General features: G+C 37.8%; 1 protein-coding gene across 1 annotated transcript in view; it reads left to right on the top strand.

Annotated features, from left to right (window-relative positions):
- Nucleotides 1–11873, top strand: part of RAP1B (RAP1B, member of RAS oncogene family) — a 54513-nt gene extending 42640 nt beyond the window's left edge. The window contains exons 2-8 of the mRNA XM_066257822.1: nucleotides 751–833; nucleotides 1983–2051; nucleotides 3216–3272; nucleotides 4180–4320; nucleotides 7082–7225; nucleotides 7885–8001; nucleotides 10554–11873. Of these exons, the coding sequence (XP_066113919.1) occupies nucleotides 777–833; nucleotides 1983–2051; nucleotides 3216–3272; nucleotides 4180–4320; nucleotides 7082–7225; nucleotides 7885–7971 (555 nt within the window). The 5' untranslated portion in view covers nucleotides 751–776 and the 3' untranslated portion in view covers nucleotides 7972–8001; nucleotides 10554–11873. The remainder of the gene's footprint in view (nucleotides 1–750; nucleotides 834–1982; nucleotides 2052–3215; nucleotides 3273–4179; nucleotides 4321–7081; nucleotides 7226–7884; nucleotides 8002–10553) is intronic.
- The last annotated feature ends 13018 nt before the right edge of the window (nucleotides 11874–24891 follow it).

Raw genomic sequence — 24891 nt, 5'->3', positions numbered from 1 at the left:
TTTTTCTCTATAAATGCCATAGTAAATGTTCTAAGCTTTGCAGATTCGATTGTCTCTGCTATACTTCTTAACTCTGCCATCATAGCAAGAAAGCAACGATAGACAATGCAGAAATGCATGGGCATGGCTGGATTTGTTTACAGACTCCTGCCCTATCCTGTTTATCTACTACAGAAATAATAAATATGTATTTTCTGATGGCTTTAGGCGACCCCTGTGTTTTGGTCATTCGACCCCCACCAGGGTCGCGACCCACAGGTTGAGAACTGCTGATCTACTAGATGGAGGCAGGATTCTTTTTTCTGCATTGGGTATATTCCTGTATTTAGTGGGGATTCAACTACTTGTGACTCAGTATTACGGATGGGTAAGGGTACGTTCAAGATACGTTCAGTAAGGGTACTGAGCATATATGTTGCTGCTATCTTGTAATTATTAAAATACCCCTTCATGCTTTACCTTAGCTTCCCCCTCCCTTTTTTTTCTTTAATAGAGTAAATATTTTATTCTAATTGAATTTAGGATAGCACTGAAAGTCATGTCTGTAATTCTGCAGTTTTTTTGTTCCCATGTGATGTGTTATAAAGAATCCTACCAGTAACATTCTTTATAAGTTCTATTTATGGAATGTTCTATATTAATATGCTATAATACTCATTTTTAAATAAATCTACTTGCTTGATTATTTTATTTCTATAAGAAACACGTGAATACAAAGATATTACTTAAGAATTTCTTTTTCTTTAATAGGTACTAGCTTTTGACAAGCTTGCACCATGCGTGAGTATAAGCTAGTTGTTCTTGGCTCAGGAGGCGTTGGAAAATCTGCTCTGGTAAGTCATTCTCATTATATCTAAGCTATTCACTCCAAGATACTTTCTTTTATTGAGTTTTAGGTTTTGATTATTTGTTTTCATTTATTTGTTAAGGTGAAATTTCAGTAATTTTAGAAGCAATATAATATTTTTTATAATTTTAGTCAACCTTTCGTTGTATCTGGATAAATCATATTGTTTGGAACATTGGTTCCAGACCACCTTGAGATATGCCAAAATACAATATGAGCTAAGCGTAGAGTAAGAGCATGTAAAAATGTGTGTCTGTCTGCATTTCAGAGTGAGATAAGAATTAATTTTGCTCTCTCATTGAGTTAACATATATATTTTTATGTTAGAAAATATTAAATAAAACTTATTTTAATAACCTGTTTCAAATAATACCCTTGACTCTCTGCAGTTTTTACATTATTTTGGCAGCCATGTTTTCATATCCATGAATTATAGCAAGAAAAAGCACCGCTTGGTGATTAGGAAAGGGAAGAATCTTAAGGAAAATCATGGTTAAGAGTTTAGCAAAAAAAAAAAAAGAGAGAGTTTAGCAAAGCTCCATAATAAGGTAGATCAATGATTTCCTTTGGTCACTTAGTGGCCACCTAGCACAGAACTTGATATGCTGAGATCAAACTGAGAAGTGTGTACAACAGAGCATGAGCTGCTTTTTCATTTGTAATTATATCCAGCGTTATGGGGAGGTGTGTCAAGTATGCGCATATGTGTGTACACACAAAAAATTAGCCACTTCCTAATTAATTCAAAATTTAAGCCCTTAAGACTAAAACTGGAACCATTTAAATTTTATTAAATATACAGGTTGGGGCAAAAGTAGGTTTATAGTTGTGAGCACACAAAACAATTAATTCTTATATTATTATTTATTATAGTATATCCCATAGGAACAACTGTAAACCTACTTTTGCCCCACTCTGTATAATCTCTTCTAACAAAGAGCACAGTGATTACTTTAAAAATACAAAAATTTTTTTTAAGTTTTCTAAAGTAATCTCACCAACTGCGTACATTCAAATGTAGTAGTGGTTGTGTTTTTTATCAATGGCATAAATTCCTGTGTGAAATCAATAATTTAAAATGTTACAGACATGGATTTGTTCTTTAGAAGTATAATGATATGTTAATTTTTTTCAGACTGTACAGTTTGTTCAAGGAATTTTTGTTGAAAAATATGATCCTACGATAGAAGATTCTTATAGAAAGGTATATGTTACTTTAAAAGGCTTTTTGATTTTATTATAAATATAAATTATTGTTTTTAGCTTTACAATTATTGAATGTTGTTTATAAAAGTGGGATAAATAAGCAGTTAATTTATAAAATAGTGGGGAAAGTTCACACTTGGTTTTCTTGGCATTGCATGTTTACCAGGTTATGAGAATCTTAAATACTTTCTCTTGCTGTTCCTCTCTTTCTCTTTCTCTCTCTGACGATTCTAAATTTATCCTGGTCCCAACATTATAATTTGGCAAACAGACTTAAGAGTTAGGCCATCCATTTAAAGTAGGATCTCCATGTTTCATCCCGCCTATACCCTAAAGACTAAAATAATACTTTCAGGCTCCCTTCTTTTTAACTAAAGATATAAGGGGAGAAGTCTCCTTAACCTTCCTGCTAATAACTCCTTGAGTTGCTCACAATAAAAGGTTTACTTTGATGTTTTGCTAGTATAACATATGACAAAACTTAATGTACAGACATTTTTTAAGTGTGGGAGAAAGTTATCTCCCACATATGTAATAGCCAGTATGGCCCCTCCTGCTGTGTATACATTGTGTTTCCTCCCTCTATCCAGTCTACCAAAAAAAAATGCGAACCCCTTTTTGTACCCCAGCTGTAAGGCAGTATAACTCTTTTTTTCCACATATCATTTTAAATAACTTCTTTTCCCAGAAAACATTAGCTGAAAAGGGGTAACAGATAAACAGTTTGTTTTATACCTGTTCTCTGCTTCCATGCTACCAGAAATTATGTTTCCAATAGAGTGAAGGGGATATGGTTATCTAGAGAAATGAAGATCTTTCTCAAGTATGGCAGATTGATACTATTGGAATTGTTACTGGTTTTAAGTTTTTGAGCTATTTTGAGATCATTTCCTTTCCAGAATTAAGTGCTGACTGATTCATATTGAGCTTGGATCTTGTAGGTATCCATGTTTTGAATCAGAATGCATGGTTTTTGTACCTAATACAATTTGGAGTTGATGGACTTTGATTATCTAGCAATCTTTTCTCCTGTTAAAGTATTGCTTGAGATTAGAGTTACTATAATCTGTGTCGCTGTTTTAAATATATTAATTAGCTTTTGTGTGCTATTAAGATAATGTTGTTTACATAAAATTGAAGGTGTATTTTATTTTTCCCCCAGCAAGTTGAAGTAGATGCACAACAGTGTATGCTTGAAATCTTGGATACTGCAGGAACGGTATGTAAAACAAAGTACTAAAGTATATGTACAACTTGTGCAATGTTGAACTTGTAAATGCTAGTGCTCAATAGATAAATATTGGTAAAGCTTATTTAAAAGGACTACTTGCATTAAATCTTAAAGCTTTTTTAAATTCTTGAATTCTACATTTTTGTGTGTTCTTTGTAATTACAGGTGTCAGTTATTTAAAAATAAGCAGAAAATTGGATGAAAATTTTCAAGTCTCACCAGTCTTTTAAAACAAGTTAATTTATTACCATATTTTAAATAATGTGGAAAATACTTGGGTATACTTATTTACAAAATACATATTTATTCCTCAGTGGCTGTGTGAAGTATTTTGAATAATACCTTTCCTCCTTAAAAGCATTTAATGAATCTACTGGATATGTTGATATTTGATGTGATAGGAAGTTTTATACTGGATATATGGGTAATGTTTGAGTACCGGATATGTGCCATGGACTGTGTTCTTACCCTCAAAGGCTCACAGCCTAATGAAGAATAAAAAAAAATATGGGAAAATGACAAGATATAGACCATGCTGGTAGACACCACAAAACTAAAGCATTATGAGCTGGCTGTGAATAACTTGGGTATTCAAATTAGGTGCCCTACACATTATGAAATATTTAAAAGCTGCCTTTAAGTCACTTTTAGAGACAGAGTATTTCTGTTCCACTTGAGGATATTTATTGCACATAAATCTGTTTTGGTGTATCATTTTCAAATTAAAACTTTTTTTTAAATACTAAATTTTCAAATAACTCCTTGCCAAAAACTATAATTTTAAGCTATGTTACATAATATCACAATATTATTCTTTGAGTTCTAATTACAGACTTTGGAAATTGTCAGATTAACTCACAATATTATTGTTCTTTAATGATTCTTTCTATTGTAGGAACAATTCACAGCAATGAGGGATTTGTACATGAAAAATGGACAAGGCTTTGCATTAGTTTACTCCATCACAGCACAGTCCACATTTAATGATTTACAGGATTTGAGAGAACAGATTCTTCGAGTTAAAGACACTGATGATGTAAGCTGACATCCTAATAAATGTATTTTATTTTAAACCCTTCTTGTAGTGATATCCAGTTTAGAAGTTAGAATTTAAACGCAATTTAAAGTTGATTTATCTTGGGGGGTTGTTTATTTTTCAAAAACTTTTTTCTTGTGATTCCAAAATATATCTTTGACCCTCATACTTACTAAAAAATAAATAAATAAATATATATATATATATATATATATATATATATATATATATATATATATATATATATAAAATGTGGAAAGTAAGAAACTCTCTTCTCTCCCCTTAACCTATGTAAAATAAAATTTATACCCTTCCCATTTTTAAATCACGCATTTGGTGGGAAGGAAGGGGAGATGTGGGTGACAAATGTTGCTAGTAAAACAAATGATGTTTTGACCACATTACTGGTAAATTTTAAGAGCCTTTTTAACAAGAATCAGTATTGCCTGATCGGTGATGGCTCAATGGATAGAGCGTCAGCCTGGGACTCTTGAGTTCCCAGGTATGGAACCCCGAGGTTGCCACTTGAGCATGGGACCATCAACATGACCTCGTGGTCGCTGGCTTGAGCCCAGATCTTGCTGGCTTGAGCAAGGGAGTCACTGGGTCAACTGGAGCCTCCTGGTCAAAGCATGTATGTGAAAGCAATCAATGAACAACTAAAGTGATGCAACTACAAGTTGATGCTTCTCATCTCTCTCCCTTTCTTTCTCTCTGTTCCTCTCTCTCAAAAAAAAAAAAATCAGTATTACATATGAATGCATCTGAAGCAGCTATGACAGAAAAGGAGCATATAAAAATAATTTTTAAAGGAAATCAAGAAACATTAGATTAATGTTAATTTATATGCCCCTTCAGAGAGCATCATAATGGCGTTTAATCCCTGTAGGAAACTTCAAAATGATTCATTTCATTCCTCATCATACTTTATATAGCATGGTTCTCAAAATTGATCTTGCATCAGAATTACTATTTAAAACTAGTTGAAACAGATTGCCAGGCCCCACTCCCAGAGTTTCTGATTCTGTAGGTCTGGTATTGAGCTTAAGAATTTGTATTTCTAACAGGTTTCCAGATGGTATTGATGCTGTTGATCTGGCCTCACACTTTTAAGAACCACTGTAATATCTATAGTTTTATTATAGCAAATATTGTGAGACTTCTGGGAAGGCTTTTATTTTGGACTTTTGAAACAAGAACTTTGAGACACCCTACATATTTACAGCAACCTCAGTAGCACTTTTTCTTTAAAAAATTGAATTTAGAGAAATAAGGGAGAGAGAAAGAATACATAAGTTCCAATTTTTTAAGCATTCATTTGTTAATTCTTGTATGTGGCCTAACTGGGCATCAAACACACAAGGGACAGTGCTCTAGTCTAACTAACTGAGCGACCTGGCCAGGGTCAGTGAGCACTCCCTCCCCATTCTCCCAGATGAGCACATCTTTTTTTTTTTTTTTTTTTAGTACATTTTCCCCCGTTGATTTGAGAAAGAGAAAAAAGTATCAACTTGTTGATTGCTTCTTGTATGTGCTCTAAGCAGGAATTGAACTCGCAACTTCTGTGCGCTGGGTCAACACTGAGCCACCTAGCCAGGGCCCCCAGTGACCACTTTTTAATTAGTAAATCTGTTTTATACTTTCTATCAGTTGCATTAAACAAGTATTTATTAATATAATACTCAATATTTGTTCCTAAAAAAGCCAAAATTCTTGATTTTCTAGTTTGGATTTTTTTCAGAAATTCTTTAGAAAGTCAATCTATAAATGATTAATGTGAGTTTTGCAGAATAAGTACTATTTTTCCATAGTGTTCTCTCTTTTTTCTTTTTCTTTTTTTTTTTCCTGAAGTGAGAAGCAGCGAGGCAGGTAGGCAGATTCCTGCATGCGCCCACCAGGGGATCCAGCCAGCATGCCCACCAGGAGGCGATTCTGTGCCCATCTTGGCTGATGCTCAGTTGCAACTGGAGCCATTCTAGCACTTGAGGGGAGGCCATGGAGCCATCCTCAGCACCTGGGCCAACTTTGCTCCAATGGAGCCATGGCTACGGGAGGGGAAGAGAGAGACAGAGAGAAAGGAAAGGGGTAGGAGTGGAGATGCAGATGGGCACTTCTCCTGTGTGTCATGGTGGGGACTCGAACCCTGGACTTACACACGCTGGGCCGACGCTCTACCACTGAGCCAACCGGCCAGGGCTTTATAGTGTTCTTTTAAAATCACAAACATTACGTGTATCCAAATACATGATTAATGTGGTCTAGATTTTTGATAAACTATACAAAAGACTAAAAATTCTACTTTAGGGACTTTCCAGATTTCTTTCTGAATTGTGAAATTGAGAACAAGTATACATGCATTTGATAAATGCATGTCAGGAAACCAGAAAACTTGAAGTTGATTCACATCTCTAAGAGAAACATTTTAAAATTTTTAGATACTGGGTTTTTACAACAACACCCTCTTGTACTTTTGGAAAAAGTTTTGTATTTTCCTTACTATAATCAGTTATAAATTCATTATGATATAATGTTAAGGATTATTTCCCCTTTTTTATAAACAGGTCATAACTTGTTTTCTAAAAATTTTGTGTGAAAGTTTCCTAAATTAACATTAAGGCTTTCATATTTAATTATAAATTTTATTACACATTATGGCATAATATAAAAGGTATTTTTACATTGTATCAATTTTATATCAGTTTTAATTTATATTATAAATTTATTTACTTATTTGGTTTTACCTTTCCAAATATATTTTTAGGTCCCAATGATTCTGGTTGGTAATAAGTGTGACTTGGAAGATGAAAGAGTTGTAGGAAAGGAACAAGGTCAAAATCTAGCAAGACAATGGAACAACTGTGCATTCTTAGAATCCTCTGCAAAATCAAAAATAAATGTTAATGAGGTATGGTGAAATATACTTTAAAAACTGGTTGGAATTCAACATTCAGAATTAATGGAAAATAATGTATGTGTATTAACAAACCCAAGTTAATGTTTGCTCAGGGATGCTTTGTTGATCCTTGTCAGCGGAAATCTTATGTTAAATATATACGTATTAATAAGCAACAGTGTTATTTTAGCCTCTGTATTAAAGTGGAATTTACCATGAAAAGAAGGAATGCTGGACAGAAAATACTACCCATGGGGAAGACAGATAAGTCTTCAGGTATATGAAGGGTGTTATGTAAAAGAGCAAATTCAAAAAGGCTTGCATGCTTCTTGCCTTGAAGGGGCTTAAAGTCGTCTTGTAAAGATACATAAAAAAGATTTGAAGAAGAATAAGGATTGTTTTCTTTGTATGATGGTAAATGTTCTAACTGAACTAAAATTAAGGTCTCTGCAGTTCCTTCAACTCAATACTTATTTTAAGAACAATTTTAGCCCTCCCAAAAAATAAACAGAATAGAACTTGGCAGTTATAAAAATATCCGGTTTTACTCTCATTTCTTGACTGAAAAGAAATTTGCTTTCTGAGTGCATTTACATCCACAGAAAGTTTTGTTTTGTTTATTTGAGGTTTTTTGTCTCCTGTAAATTAAAATAATAATAATACATTTACAGATTTTTTATGACCTAGTGCGGCAAATTAACAGAAAAACTCCAGTCCCTGGGAAGGCCCGCAAAAAGTCATCATGTCAGCTGCTTTAATATACTAAATGCATTGTAGCTCTGAGCCAGGTATGTTAATTTATTTTCTTCTAACTTTTAATCTCAATTTAATTTAGGGTATTCTTGTTAGGAAAGCAAGTATTGAATTTTTTATTGTTCTAAAAAAAAGTGATGATTTCCTTTTTAAGATCTCCATGGGTTAGTATAATTTCCTAGTGCTGTCATTTGCATATCATCATCAGAAGTAAAGTATTCCACATAGGTTCATATTCTAGTTCATTTCATATATAAATGCCCAATTGGACACTGGTTTGTGCTGACAGTACAGAGCAAAACTTTCTCTTTGCCTCTTTATTGCCTTAATAAGATATTTAAGGTCTAGTGAAAGAGTTAGATGAACAATTTCAAATATGATAAATGCTGTTATAGAAATAATCCAGCATAGTACCGATAATAAGAACCCCTGGCATATTTATTCTGTGCCAGGCACTCTTAAGTACTATTTATTAATTGCATCCTCACAACAATCTTATGAGGCAGTAACTACTATTATTCCCATATTACAAATAAATGAACTGAGACAGAGAAAGATTATTACTTGTTCAAGCCCTGTGCAGTTAGTTTATACAGAGCCAGAATTTGAATTCAGTTATTTTGAGTACATGGCTCATAATCTGAGCCATGGAATGGCTCCTAAATTCATGCTTGCTTATTATGAGAACTATAGGAGCATGTGACTAGGGCACCAAACCCAGTATGTCACATAACTGTGGATTCAGGGAAAATAAGACATTTAAGCTGACTTACAAAGGTTGAGTAGAAGTTGTTTAGGGGATGAACCAGACCATGATAGACACAAATACAACCCATAGATGAGACAGCGAAGGAAAACTGAACATAGAATATTTTTATATCGTTTTTGAAAATAATCATATTAAATGAGTTAATACTTCTAAAGAAGTTAGATTAGTGCCTAACACATGCTAAATCCTCAACCATTAACTACTGCTGTTTGTCAAGAATAATGGTTTCCTGCTCAGTGTTCATTAAATCATATTATACTGTACTTTTATATATCACGGGAACTTTCAATGTTTGTGGTTCTGCTTCTTCCTTGTGTTAATGGTCCTGGACAACTATAGCACTCTGATTCTGTATCTTTGGGGGATTTTTTACTCTATTCTCTGTTTAAGGCTTCTGTTCAGAGAGATATCCTCTCATTCCTGACCACATACATGCCCGTTCTTAGCACATATGTGCCTGAGCTCACACATTCCCATCTGCCTCTTCCAGTTTGCTATACTTCATTCAATCTGCTAGCAAAACTTAGCAAACTCAGACTCTAAATGGGGTTTAAAGTATTTGTAAAATTAGCAACTAGATACATATTAACAGCATTTCTGGAGCTTGCAGTAAGTTTGATCCAAACAAAAACAGTAAAAAAGGAAACGTTTTTTAGCTCAGGCATGTATGCAGAAAATCATCTAAAGTAAATAAATACTTGGCAGACAATGGGTTTTGATTTTACTTTTATTTATATCACTAACAATTTTTTAAGTTTAATTGCATGATTTTAGTGTAATATTGCCCTTTTCTGACATTCATCTAAAAGTTGATGGAATTTGTTTAAATATGAAATTAGAAAGTATATATATAACTAATTGTCAACTGTAAAAGAGCTATTGTGAAATAAATTCTGTTTTGTGTACTTCTCTGAACCTGCTTTTTAGCCGCTCTTACTGGAAGAGTGAGGAAAAAAGGTCTTGATTTTCTGATACTAGAGACCCTAGTGAGATGTGCATTCTATATTTATGATGTAATTCTAGGATTGTAAACACTTTTATAGGAGCACCCATTTTGTTAATATTGCTGTCTTTTAATGCTAATAAAGTTAACCTGACCTCAAATTTTAATGTGGTCTCCCCTACCCCACTTTTTTTTTTTTTTTTTTTCTTTTCATTTTTCTGAAGCTGGAAACAGGGAGAGACAGTCAGACAGACTCCCGCATGCGCCCGACCGGGATCCACCCGGCACGCCCACCATGGGGCGATGCTCTGCCCACCAGGGGGTGATGCTCTGCCCCTCCGGGGCGTCGCCATGTTGGCGACCAGAGCCACTCTAGCGCCTGAGGCAGAGGCCACAGAGCCATCCCCAGCGCCCGGGCCATCTTTGCTCCAATGGAGCCTTGGCTGCGGGAGGGGAAGAGAGAGACAGAGAGGAAAGCGCGGCGGAGGGGTGGAGAAGCAAATGGGCGCTTCTCCTGTGTGCCCTGGCCGGGAATCGAACCCGGGTCCTCCGCACGCTAGGCCGACGCTCTACCGCCCTACCCCACTTTTAATCTCTGGAAGGTAATACAAAGAAATTTACACTATGGAATACTCTATTTTTTATCTAAAACTTTCATTTTACTGACTTACAAGAAGCAGAATAAATGAAGTCATTCTAAAAAGATGAAAATATCTACCCTTGTTTGCTTTGCTATGGGTTGTGGTACAATGTCATTAATGTTATGATAAGGACAAGAGCCTGCATTCTATTCATTTGTAACACTTTAACACTGTTATCTTAATCCTTTGGCTTTTTTGGGTGCTATTTTCAACCCATGTTTTTCTTTTTAACAGGTCTGAAGAACTGTTGCCCAATTCAACAGTGCCAGCATTCCAACTTTGTTAAACCTACCAACATCTTAAATGGACTTTCTGTGGTGGTACCCTGTTAAGAGGCGGATGAAAGCTACTACATCAGTTTGCACATTCTAATCACTTTTCAGTATCGCAAGAGAGATTTTTACTTATATAATAGTCCTAGAGTATGCAGCTGGTAAAACCAGAGGCTACAATCCAGTATTACTGCTAAGAGACATTTTCATCCCCCAATGTTGTACATGTATGAAAATGGTGTACTGTATACTTTAACACGCCCTATACTTTGTATTGGAGAGTACAATAATGTAAATCCTAAAAGCACCACTATTTTAGCATAATAAAAGAAAGTCCAAAGAGCTCCTATATAGACTACTCCAGATAACTTCGCTTCTTTGATACTTGTAGCTTATTGTAATTTTTTTTTAAGAAAATCAAGGTCATTATCATTGTATTGTATAAATAAGCGCTTTGATTAACACAGCTATATAGTTTTTTTTAAATTTTAAAAAAACCTGTGGAGACAGTGATCTTGTCTTTAAAATACAGTAGTCCTTTCAGTATAATGTCTTAGATTAAAGACATTGCCTTTAATATCTGTTGGGAAGGAAATGTCCAGATTTTTCAAATCTCTTACTGTTTCCTTTTTTGTTTACATAGGGAACAATGTTTATAGTTGTGTGTACAGTGGGGGTCTACAACAAGAAGTGTATATTTTCAAACAATTTTTTAATGATTTAACAATTTTTGTAAATCATTTTCAGGCTTCTGCAGCTGTAGATTCTCACTGTGAATCCCTTGCTTGTTCATGCATAAGTGTATTTGCAATACCAAATATACAGGTTTAGTATTTTTGCCTGTTAGTGATTGTTTCACATGTGTAACGTTTTGGTTGAGATGTTAAATGGTGGACGAGTACTGTGGATGTGAATGTGGGAAGTAATTTTAATCATGTGTAATTGGTCACAAGGCCTAAGTTGCAGTAACTTGCTGTTTTATTTAACAATGCCTTGTTGCTTTGTATGCATTAATGTTTGGGTGTAAAGATTGTGTGTCTATCCAACAGGGAGCTACAGTATTTAAATTGACCAACCTAATGTTACAACTACTTAGAGGTGGCCAAATGTAAACTAAAAGCCTTAATTAAAGTGGTGCAATTTTGTATAACTTAGCATCAGTAGTTCAATAAATTTGGGTTGCCATGCAAGGGCTTGCATTATAATTACTTGCCACTTGAATGTGTTTTGTGTAATGTTTAACAGTGCTAGTAAATAAATATAGATTTGACTTCTTTTTAAATGTAATGGGTGCATTTTACATAGTACGGTTTCATAATTTAACATTTGGGCAAGCCAACCTCATTCATTAAGTATAGAAATGATGAGTGAAAGATGTCAGATTTTTTCCTAGTTTTCTTTGATTATCCATTTATCCATCTTTTGGATTTTTCCTTGGGAAAGAATTTTGTAAATCAAGCAATATTACTTATGAACATATGCTTTCTGCATAATGTTCAATAGCTCTTTGAGGTGTAGGAGGAAGAATTGAAAATCCTTTGACAGATGTTATGCCTATGGATATTTTTTAAATATTGGATGAAGATATACTTAGACTACTATGGTTATAAAAATTTTTTAATGAAGTGGACTCAGGTACTACTTTCTTTTTAGATAACGGATCTGTCTTTGTTTTATGTGTGCTATAATTCAGTTTTGGGGAAGTTTTGACACTTGTAAACAAATCTTAACTCAGTATTTTTTGTCACCCACTGGAGCATATTATCAATTAGTGATATCAATTGAATTTAGGAGTGTCTGCTAATCCCTTAAATACATGCTATTTGTGTGGGATATTTAAAAGCTTTCATTTAAAAAAGAAAAAGGGTCTTATTCCTTACATTTAACTCAGTGTATTTAAGGGATCCAAGTATCTGTAAAAAAAGAAATGTTCTCATAGTAGCCCCACTAACTAAGAGACTTATTTATAGTCATTGGGAGGAAGTTAAACCCAAAAGATGTGGAATGGTGGAGCTTCAATTTACTATGTCCTGTTGCATCTATTCAACCTTCTTTGAGGGCACCTTCATCAATTCAAGTGCATGTTGCCTACCAAATACATATCAGGTTGAGTTCTAGGCTCTTAAAAATGTAAATGTTCAACAGATAAAATTTAAGCACTTCATGTCAAGCATTGTTCTAGGTCTGAGAGTAAAGCAGCAACTGAGATCAACTTAGGACCCCACCCTCCTAGAATATATACTCTATTGTAGGGCTGCTCAGCCTCAGCTTTATGGATGTTTGGTGCTGGAGAGGGAGTTGTAAGAGGCTGCCCTGTGCATTATAGGGTTTTTGTGGCATCCCTGGTCTCCACCCACTAGATAATTCCACCCCCAGCCTCAAATTGAGACAACTAAAATTATCTCCAGACATTGCCAAGTGGTCCTCCAGTTAGATTTGGGAGGTAAAGGGGAAGGAAGCAAGTATTAAAGGGCAAAGTCACCTGGTTGAGAACCACTTTCCTGGTGCAAATACATTTTAATGACAGGTGAGTGTTAGAGGTACAAAGTGGACAGTTTAGCATAGTAAATAGGAATGGAGGCTCTGAAACCAGATCTCTAGGGTTTCTAATCCCAGTTCTGCCACTTCCTAACATGTGCCCCTGATTAGATGCCTCAATCTCCTTATCTATAAAATGGGAATGATAGCAGCACCTACTTCATAAGAGTTAAAAAGAATAAAGTAAAATCCTCAAGGTCACTATATTTTTGTTTTTAGTTTTGTATTTTGCTGATAGAAATCAGGCTGTGGCCTGACCAGGCGGTGGCCCAGTGGATAGAGCATCAGACTGGGACGCAGAGGACCCAGGTTCAAAACCCCATGGTCACCAGCTTGAGCCCAAGGTGCTGGCTTGAGCAAGGGGTCATTTGGGTCGCTGTGCCTTCTCCCCATCAAAACACATATGAGAAAGCAATCAATGAGAAACTAAGGTGTGCTGCAACAAAGAATTGGTGCTTCTCATCTCTCTCTTTTCCTATCTGGCCCCCTCTCTGTCTCTGTCACACACACACAAATCAGGCTCTGGTTACACAGAAAGCACCACTGTCTCCCACACAAAATAGTAACTGCACCTTAGGAATGTAAATCATACATAGACTAACATGCTTAAATGGAAAAAATGCTAAAGTAATTGACTCAGAAAACTCATGAGTTCCTTTTCATGTCCCCAAGGATACTTGAAGAAACTTGAATTTCAGGAGAAAACCAGAAGAACATTTCGCTTAATTTGTCTGAGAAGTGTAAGAACCCTATTTTGACTTTCATGTTGACTCAACTTTTTTCATAAATATATAATCTTTAACACATGGATATTTAGAGCAGAAAAATTTTAAACTTCCATTTATGAAAGTTTGCTTTTTAAATCATCTTGACTTTAGATGTGGGCAGCAAACTTGGAGTCAAACTCATCACTGCAACCTGCTTTTAGTTTACCTCAGTCTGTGTCTTCATTGCATTTAATCCCCTTCTGTTAAATCTTGGAAATGTAGAAAGGAGCTGTTTTATTATTAATATTCCTATGGCTTTATCTTAGAAATCTGAGTGTTTTGCAGGCTTATCTCTCTTAACCTATCGGCATTAACAAATTGTGATTTATAGGGCTCATTTTTTTTAATTGTTTTGCAGTTTGTTGCAGTGTATCGATGCCGCTGGTATTTTATGAATGCATGAAAGAAGTGTAATAGATTGAGAGTAAAACTAAACTTACATTCCCTTAACTGACTACTGAGGGAAATATGCATGAGTCTTTGTTGGGAGACTGGTACTTGTCAGAATTGGCTACTAAACCTGTTAATGGAACACCTAAAGTTTGTAGGTTTGGTGCTAGTCTATCACTGAAAGATAGAAATAAAATATTACTAAATAAGTTTTCTAAATGCTACAGTTTTTTGTTTTTGTTTTCAGATTTAAAAAATATATTCCACAGGTTGTATGTACTTTGAACTTACTCCCCTAAAACATCTTTGTTAGTGGCCTAAAGATTGCTAATTAAGAATTAAAGACTTTTGTCCAAAATTAGAGAGCTACCTGATTTTTGTACCTAAGAATCAACATATTCAATATTGCATGTTTACCTTGCTTTATCATTCATAGGCAATCAATAATTTCTCTTCTGATTTGTTGGGAAGGGTGTGGAGACTTTTTTTTTAATTTTATTTTTTATTTTAGAGAGGAAGGAGAGAGAGAAAGGCAGGGGAGAAGTGGGAAGCAGGGCAAGCCTGGGGCTTTGAACTGCTGACCTCAGCGTGACATAAGTGAAATACAGTAATTACTCAGGTTCAGCATTTGAGTCTAAATATGGGTTGGTTTGTTTTCTGAAAACACAGATCTTACAGTTTTGTTTTGTTTTTTAGTTTTAGAGAGGAGAGAGAGACAGAGAGGGAGAAAGAGAGGAGAGACAGAGAAGGTGGGGAGGAGCTGGAAGCATCAACTCCCATATGTGCCTTGACCAGGCAAGCCCAGGGCTTCAAACTGGTGACCTCACAGTATTTTAATGTCAATAATCAAGTCAAAAGGTTTACAGCAATTTGTAAACAGGCAGAGAGATAAAAGCCTTGAATGTTTTTATCATCTGCCATTATTACCTATTCAAATTTCTACTTATAGTGTGGTAGTTAATGTCTCTTGTGAGCATCGAGTTCAGAACAGGAAATGTTTACATCGGTTGCTGCACGTTTCCACCAACAGTAGATAGACCCCATATACGGTGATATACCTCACAGCCTAGGTGTGTAGTAGTAGGCTATGCCATCAAGGTCAGGCAAGTGCAATCTGTGATGTTCATACAACAAATCACCCTACTACAAATTTCTCAGAATGTATCCCTATTAAGCTGCTCATGGCTTTATTGTCAAAATTTTGAATGTGCAACGTGCTGTGTTTGGGGCAGAGGAAAGTACAAAAGAGTAAATGAAACCCAGTGCTTGCTGGCAAGGCGCTTTAATGCATCAATGATGGGGAAGACAAGTCACAGTATCAAGTAAGCAAAAATCTAATAATGTATCTAATAGCTTCATACTATCTTATCTATACTAAACAAATGACAGTAAAAATTGTATTTTGCTTTAAAATGAATGGACAATTGCCCTGGCCATTTGGCTTAGCGGTAGAGCATCAGCCCAGCGTGTGAAAATCCCGGGTTTGATTCCCCTCCAGGGCACTCAGGAGAAGCGCCCATCTGCTTCTCCACCCTTCCTCCTCTCCTTTATCTCTCTCTTCCCCTGCTGCAGCCAAGCCTCCATTTTAGCAAATTTGGCCCGGGTGCTGAGGATGACTCCCCCTAGTGGGCATGCCCATGCCGGTTGGGCCCAGGTCGGGTGCATGCAGGAGTCTGTCTCTGTCTCCCACTTCTCACTTCAGAAAAATACAAAAAATTAAAATTTTTTTTAAATGGATGATTTGACATATTTCTAACTATTTTATTCAGGCCAATGTTCAATTTTCTGAGCAAATCAAAATACTGCTATATAAGTTTTCTAGTGCTGGAGAACGGAAAAAAATGAGTTTCTTTTTCTTTTTTTTTTTTTTTTTCATTTTTCTGAAGCTGGAAACAGGGAGAGACAGTCAGACTCCCGCATGCGCCCAACTGGGATCCACCCGGCACGCCCACCATGGGGCGACGCTCTGCCCATCCTGGGCGTCGCCATGTTGCGACCAGAGCCACTCTAGTGCCTGAGGCAGAGGCCACAGAGCCATCCCCAGGGCCCGGGCCATCTTTGTTCCAATGGAGCCTTGGCTGCGGGAGGGGAAGAGAGAGACAGAGAGGAAAGCTCAGCGGAGGAGTGGAGAAGCAAATGGGCGCTTCTCCTGTGTGCCCTGGCCAGAATCAAACCCGGGTCCTCCGCACGCTAGGCCGACGCTCTACCACTGAGCCAACCGGCCAGGGCCATGAGTATCTTTCAATACTGAAAATCAGTACAATCAGGTTGGTGTGGTATATAGTGAGTGTAGTTAAGGGCACTGCTCTACTGTTTGAGTAGAGTAACATTTTGATAGCTGTGTGAAAGATAACCCAGGGAGGAGGAATGGTCGAGCTGGAGTTAGCCCAACTAGCGGTAGGCTGCTTGGGTCTGGAAGCATGAAAGAAATAGGGTTGTAACTGGGATAAGAAGAGGAACCCAAGAGGTTTTTTAAAGGAATTACTGGAAAATTGGTTAATGTCTTAGATGCGGGGGCTGAAGGAAAGAGTAAAATATCTGATTATATTAGCAGAACCAGAGGGAATGAGCACCAGTGATGATAAATTAAGCCAGCAAGAAATCGGTTATAGTGTGTGAACAAAATTTTTTTGTAAGACTTGTTTATGTTAAGTCAAATATATATATATATATTTTTTTGTATTTTTCTGAAGCTGGAAACGGGGAGAGACAGTCAGACAGACTCCCGCATGCGCCCGACCGGGATCCACCCAGCACGCCCACCAGGGGCGACGCTCTGCCCACCAGGGGCAATGCTCTGCCCCTCCGGGGCTTCGCTCTGCCGCGACCAGAGCCACTCTAGCGCCTGGGGCAGAGGCCAAGGAGCCATCCCCAGCGCCCGGGCCATCTTTGTTCCAATGGAGCCTTGGCTGCAGGAGGGGAAAAGAGAGACAGAGAGGAAGGAGGGGGGGGTGTGGAGAAGCAAATGGGCGCTTCTCCTATGTGCCCTGGCCGGGAATCGAACCCGGGTCCCCCACACACCAGGCCGACGCTCTACCACTGAGCCAACCAGCCAGGGCCAAGTCAAATATTTTAACGAGTATCTTCTGAGAGAGAATTTTAGCAGTCAGACCTTGAAGTCACTGATACACAGGAGGCAACTGAAATTGTGAATGTGTATGAAATTGTTTTCATAAGAATTAAGCATGGAGAAAGGAAACTAGGACAGCCTGGCGCTAGTGGGCTGGGGCCAGGGAGGTGAGGATTGGAGTACAAAGGACTGCTGTTACAAAGATGAGGGCACACCTGACCAGGTGATTGCGCAGTGGATAGAGCGCAGGCCTGGGACATAGGACCCAGGCTCAAAGCCCCAAGGTCACTGGCTTGACAAGGGGTCACTGGCTCCGCTGGGGCACCCCAATCAAAGCACGTATGAGAAAGCAATCAATGAACAACTAAGGTGCTGCCATTATGAGTTGATCTCTCTCCCTTTTCATCTCTCTCCCTTCCCACCAGTCCCTGTCTGTCTTCCTTTCTCTCCCTGCCTTGTGCCTCCCCCACCACCACACACAAAAAGAGAAAAGACAAGGGTAGTCAAGGCAGCAGATAACATTCTATAGCCTGAGAATACAGCATCTTTGATGGCAAGGAGCAAGATAATGTTTCCCTCTACTATACTATAGGCCAGCAGTCATTTCATCCTCTAGACCAGGGGTAGTCAGCCTTTTTATACCTACCGCCCACTTTTGTATCTCTGTTAGTAGTAAAATTTTCTAACCGCCCACCAGTTCCGCAGTAATGGTGATTTATAAAGTAGGGAAGTAACTTTACTTTATAAAATTTATAAAGCAGAGTTAAAGCATATAATAATTATTACCAAGTACTTTATGTTGGATTTTTGCTAAGTTTGGCAGAATACATCTTTATAAAACAACTTACTATAGTTAAATCTATCTTTTTATTTATACTTTGGTTGCTCCGCTACCACCCACGGTGAAAGCTGGAATGCCCACTAGTGGGCGGTAGGGACCAGGTTGACTACCCCTGCTTTAGACACATCATAAATTATGTGTCTTTTTATATACTTTTTAGTAGAGAATTGGCTACTAACTGATGAGACGATATGGTAATTTTGGAAACACCGTACTATCAGTATGAGGTCTGTGATGTCTGTGCAGGAACTATAAAGTCTGTTTCCGAGCCAGTGTTGACGAACTTCAAATTCAGCTTGTACCAAGCCCACGAGGCATCTTTAAAATACATGTCATTGAAATATTGCCCCACATACCTTTCCAATAACTTTTTTGTTCCTCTCATTTTTTTGTAAGTGGTACTTTGGAGTTTTACCCACAAAAATGTGTTAGGGGGATTCTTTTTGTTTGTTTGTTTGTTTTTTCTTTTTCTGAAGCTGGAAACGGGGAGAGACAGTCAGACAGACTCCCACATGCGCCCGACCGGGATCCACCCGGCATGCCCACCAGGGGCGGTGCTCTGCCCACCAGGGGGGATGCTCTGCCCCTCGGGGCATTGCTCTGCCGCGACCAGAGCCACTCTAGCGCCTGGGGCAAAGGCCAAGGAGCCATCCCCAGTGCCCGGGCCATCTTTGCTCCTATGGAGCCTTGGCTGCGGGAGGGGAAGAGAGAGACAGAGAGGAAGGAGGTGGGGGGGTTGGAGAAGCAAATGGGCGCTTCTCCTATGTGCCCTGGCCGGGAATCGAACCCGGGTCCCCCGCACGCCAGGCCCGACGCTCTACCGCTGAGCCAACTGCCCAGGGCCGGGGGGATTCTTTTATTAACCGGGTTCTCATGTTGATATTCCTATTTTTTTAAAAGATATTAATACTCTGGTTAAACGGCATGTATCTGTTCTTAGGACTAATTTTTATTCATTACAGTAATAACAAATTACCACAAATTTGGTGGCTTAGAACAACAAACAGTTCTGGAAGCCAAATGTCCAAAATCAAAGTGTTGGCAAGGCCTCGCTCCTCTTAGTGGCTCTGGGAGAGAATCCATTCCTTGCTGCTGGTGTTCCTTGACATTAGGCCATGATCAGTCCAAAGTCAGCCTCCATCTTCATGTCTGTGTGTGTGTTTCATCTCCCACTTCCAAGAACATTTGTGATGGCATTTAGGGCCCCTCAGGACAATCAGGATATTCTCAAGAGTTTTAACCACATTTGCAAAGACCCCTTATAAAATAAAAGTGACATTCACAAGTTTGGACATTAGGATGTGTACGTATATTTGGGAGACATTATCAGCCAACCACACAGTTTTTTACTAATTTTGTAACAAAGGCTAACATGGGTCTACGCTAGAATAACCCAAAACTTGCAGAATTAAATCAGACCTAGGCAGTCCCAGTCCCCTAGAGCAGTGGTCTCCAAACCCCGGGCCGTGGACCGGTACCGGTCCGCAGAGAAAGAATAAATAACTTACATTATTTCCATTTTATTTATATTTAAGTCTGAACGATGTTTTATTTTTAAAAAATGACCAGATTCCCTCTGTTACATCAGTGGAAGACTCACTCTTGATGCTTGTCTCGGTCACATGATACATTTATCCGTCCCATCCTAAAGGCTAGTCCGTGAAAATATTTTCTGACATTAAACCGGTCTGTGGCCCTAAAAAGGTTGGGGACCACTGCCCTAGACAGATCCTACCTAAGAAAACTCCAGAATTGTGATATTCTGCAGAGATTCTTCTGAGGGAAGCTAGAAACAGATTAAGCTTTCAGGAGTCAGTATGAAGTCCAGTCTGTGCTAGTTCCACAATTCTAGAATATAGCGTTCATGGAATGTTGTGTTAACCATTATTCCTCTAAATTACCTTCCACTTGCATTAGCATACATCCTATCTACCATAAATACTTTATATTTTTCAGTGATGACAGATATTTCCCCCTTCCACTGTGAGGTTACAATAGCAAACTTTTTTCTTTTTTTTTTTCAGGCATGAAAGGGCTTTTTCTCGACCTCATCTCCACCTTTAATCAGACATACATGATTTATATTAGAAAGAAATGATTGCTGCTTAAACCAAACACTGTCATGAGTTAGATTTCACTCAACATTTGCATTTGCACTGAGTTGAATGTTCTTTGTTTTGGTGTGTGGGGGTGAGGGGGACAGACAGAGATGAAAAGCATCAACTCGTGGTTACAGTTGACTGGGGCAGGGAGACTCCAGCTGAGCCAGTGACCCCTTGCTCAAGCCAGCAATCTTGGGCTCAAGCCAGCGACCATGGGATCATGTCTGTGAACCCATGCTCAAGCTGGCAGGCCTGTGCTCAAGCCAGCAACCTAGGGTTTCAAATCTGGGTCCTCTGGGTCCCAGGTCGATGTTCTATTCACTGCGCCACTGCCTGGTCAGGCAAGTTGAATGTTTTATTCACTGTTTTATTTTTTTTTAGATTTGGGGAGTAATGGACAATTACATGAATTAAATGATAAAAATTCATTTGGTTACAATGAAATATATCGAACATTCAAACAAATTAAGGATTAATTCAACTTGATGTGTTTTGGGGGTATTTATTTTATTTCAGGGGGGCAGGAAGCATTAACTCATAGTACAATAGTTACCTCTTGTATGTGCCTTTACTGGGCAAGCCCAGGGTTTTGAACTGGCGATCTCAGCATTTCAGGTCAATGCTTTAACCACTTTACCACTACAAGTCAGTATGGTTTTAGAGGTTTTTATAGTACACCCTGTGTTATGGGTGAGGTTTCTATCACTGGATGATCTTCAACCAGGCCTTATTTGTTAATTATTTGAAGTAAAGGCATAAGGAGATGGCAGCTGTGTGACTTACATGTCTAAGTCACATGTTCTCATGTTGATTGAGTCATCCTCTTCTAGAACTATTCTGGAAATAGTTATCATCACTTCACTCATTCCTTTGAATTTTCCAACCTCAATAAAATATGACTTGGAGTATACAAGATTTTAACTGAAGAGTTATACATAGAGTCTATTTTATAAGATTAAAAGACAGTAATTCCTGAACTACATCTTGGGCTCCTTGCATAAACTGGACCAACTGATAATTACTATTTAGCAGACACCTGACTTAATTTTTCTGCCAGCTCTTAAGTTTTTAGAAACAGCCACCACTATGACACTTATTTCATTCCACCAATGTCATAGAGGATGTCCCTAAAAAAGGAAGTTGCACCCACTACCCTTATCCTTCCACTCAGAACCAGTATACCTAACTCCTGTGGTCAGGGCTTTCTCCTTTGGCAGGATGTGGCTAATGCCGGATACGGAATTAATGTTTTATTGCCCTAGGCCCCCTGCCAAGTGTCTTGCTCAGGGACAGTAAAGAGGACAGGTCTCAGGATGTCATCTAAACAGGATAGGTGTAATTTGTCAGCCCTGGAAAGAGGAGACAATTGCAGTGCTATTGCTCTGTCAGAGGTGCATCTTCCCAAAAGTTCATCTACCCAAAGCTATTACATCAGAAGGAAGGAATTTTTACAAAACGTTCATATATTGATTTTTCAAGAGAGGAAGGCAGGGAGAAAGGCAGGAACATTGATCTGTTCCTGTATGTACCCTGACTGGGAATTGAACCAGCAACCTCTGTGCTTCAGGATAATACTCTAACAAACCCAGCTATCCAGCCAGGCCAAGGAAGGAAATTTTAATTCAGTTGTTTGTAAAACTCACTGAGAGGAGCAGTAAAATTAGTCACAATTGACTCAACTGCTTTATCTCACTTTGAAGAAGGAAGGTAACATTCTAGAAAGCTAAGCCTTCTGGAGTGTCAGGACAACACTCAAACCAACTGAGCTGCCCTGCCAGAGCCCTGAAGCAAAAGATTTTGACAGGTCTCTTTGACCTGCATAAATGAACCCTAAAATTCCACATGAGCTAAACCAAAATATATTCAATATCTAATCTCAACCCTACTTTAACTATAACTCTTTTCCAAAGGAAAATAATCTGTGAAATAGTAATAAAAAATATTAATTTGTTATATAATAAGAGTCTAGTTTTCATGCATAGACTTTCTCTGCTCTCCTGCTATCCTATCAAGGTGGGACAATCACCTTGATAGGATAGCTTTAACGAAGCTGTCACCCAAGTTCCCCAAAACCAATTAAAATGGGGAATGGTGAATGAATTTGAAAAACTCTCAAATGGTAGCTTAATTCTTGGTTCTTCAGCATGATGTTTCTATGGAAAAGACATCTCTAGGTTGAACAACTCAAAAGCTCTGATAGTTAATAATATTATCATTTCTTGGCTCCCCCTACTATGTGCTTCCCACTACTCTAAGTACTTTATGTGTTTGTCTTAGCCCCCAAAACAATGCTATGAAATAGTGGTTCTTAGTGTTTCCTAATAGTGCTAATGGGTGCATCAAATCAATACAATAAAACAGTCATTAGAAACACTGAAAAATAAAATTATTTTTGCTGATATAAATGAATACTTCAAAAGCACAAAATCTATAGAAATTATTCAGGAACTACTAAAGTTGCTGGGTACAAGATAAATAAGCCAAAGATCAATACCTTTTTTCCTATATTCACAATAAGCGCATAGAAGCTGATACAGGGGGAAATATTTGTGACAGACAAAAACTATAATGAGCTACTGTAAAGTCTTATTCTAATAAGGCTTATTAGAATAAGACAATCAAGATCTGAACATAAATGGGAAGACAATATCAAAATAAACATTTCCCCAAGTTAACATTTAATGTAATACCATTTCTATTTGAATCTTCAACTAGGTGAGATTTTGAGACTGAAATTGAACTAAATGATCTTAAATTTCAAGGGAAAGAAGAAATGGCATTAACCAATAGAGTAAAAATGAGTCCAGAAGCAGATTCTAGTGTTTAACAATAGTTACTATATAACAAAATATATTTCAATAAGAAAGAATATTATTTTGTAAGTGATGCTGGCACAACTAGCTATCCATCTGAAGAAAATAAAAGTTCAACCCCTATATCACAAAAAACACATGGACACATTGCAGATAAATTGAAAAATTACAAGGTATAAATAAAACAAAAATCTTAGAAGCAAATCTGAGACTGGAAGTGTAGTCTAGAGATAGGGCAGACCTTAGCCAAATCAAGAAACTCAGAACTTTTTAAAAAGTTATTTTATATGAATTAAATTGCTAAAATTAAAGATAGAGATTTAAAACTTGTTTGGCAAAGTATATTACAAAGTCAGAGTTGGGAAAACAAATAAAATAGGGTTAATATAAAATAGAAATGGTTCTCAGAAACTGAAAAATGATCCCTTCAAGAAATGGGTGAAAGAAGCCAACCTGTGGGTGCAGTGTATAAAGTGTTGACTTGGAATGCTGAGGATCACCGGTTTAAATCCCTGGGCTTGCCCCATCAAGGCACATACAGGAAGCAACTACCACCAGTAGATGCTTCCCGTTTCTCCCCCCTCTTCCTTACTCTTCCTTACTTTCCCTCTTTTCCTCTTTCCTCTCTCCAAAAATCAATAAATAAAATCTAAAAAAGGAAAAAAGGCATGAAAAGCCTGACCAGGCAGTGGCACAATGGATAGAGCAGCGGTTCTCAACCTCAATATTTATTATACAATACGGGGGTCGAACGACCAAAACACGGGTCGCCTAAAGCCATCGGAAAATACATATTTATTATACAATACATTTTTAAATAAAATATGTATTTCCGATGGCTTTAGGCGACCCCTGTTTTTTGGTCGTGCGACCCACAGGTTGAGAACCGCTGGGATAGAGCATCAGCTTGGGTTGCAGAGGACTCATCTTGGAAACCCTGAGGTTGCCAGCTTGAGTGTGGGGTCATCTGGCTTGAGTGCGGGCTTCCCAGCTTGAGCGCCAGGTCACTAGCTTGAGCATGGGATCAGAGACATGACCCCATGGTCACTGGTTTGAGCCCAAAGGTCGCTGTCTTGAAGCCCAAGGTAGCTGGCTCGAGCAAGGGGTCACATGTTCTGCTGTATCCCCCGAGTCAAGGCACATATGAGAAAGCAATCAATGAATAACTAAGGTGCAATGAAGAATCCATGCTTCTCATCTCTCTCCCTTCCTGTCTGTCTGTTCCTATCTGTACCTCTGTCTCTGTCTCTTTCGCAAAAAATAAATAATAAAAAAAGGATGAAAGATTTCTAAGGAGTTCAGGGAAAAGCAATTCCAAATGACCCATAAACATAAAAAAAGTGCTCAAACTAGTCAACAGAGTGATCCAGAAAGTAACAAAGAACCCAATAGGCCAAAAATTGCAAAGATATATATAACACTACAGTTTCAGGAGGGAGCTTTGAGGGGAAGAAAAGAGCCATACATGTATTACTGATGGAAATGTGCATTGTAGTGCCTTTGGGTAAACCAAAATTTTTTTAATGCTATCTGCTAATGTCTATTAAAATTCAAAATAGGCATAGTTGACCCAGCTACCCTATACCTAATAGTGAGACCAAAGAAATGAAAAGTTACATACTCAAGACTATTTACTGACACACCATAAGAAAAAGCAGAAATAGGATGATCATCAATAAAGAATGATTGAACCTGACCAATTGTGTCGCAGTGGATATAGCATTGACCTGGGCCGCTGAAGTCCCAAGGTTCAAAACCTCAAGGTGTCGCCGGCTTGAG

Source organism: Saccopteryx bilineata, chromosome 2 (genome assembly GCF_036850765.1).
Source record: "Saccopteryx bilineata isolate mSacBil1 chromosome 2, mSacBil1_pri_phased_curated, whole genome shotgun sequence".
NCBI lineage: Eukaryota > Metazoa > Chordata > Mammalia > Chiroptera > Emballonuridae > Saccopteryx > Saccopteryx bilineata.
Note: the sequence above shows the minus strand (reverse complement) of the source record. Positions and strands in the feature narration are given on the sequence as shown.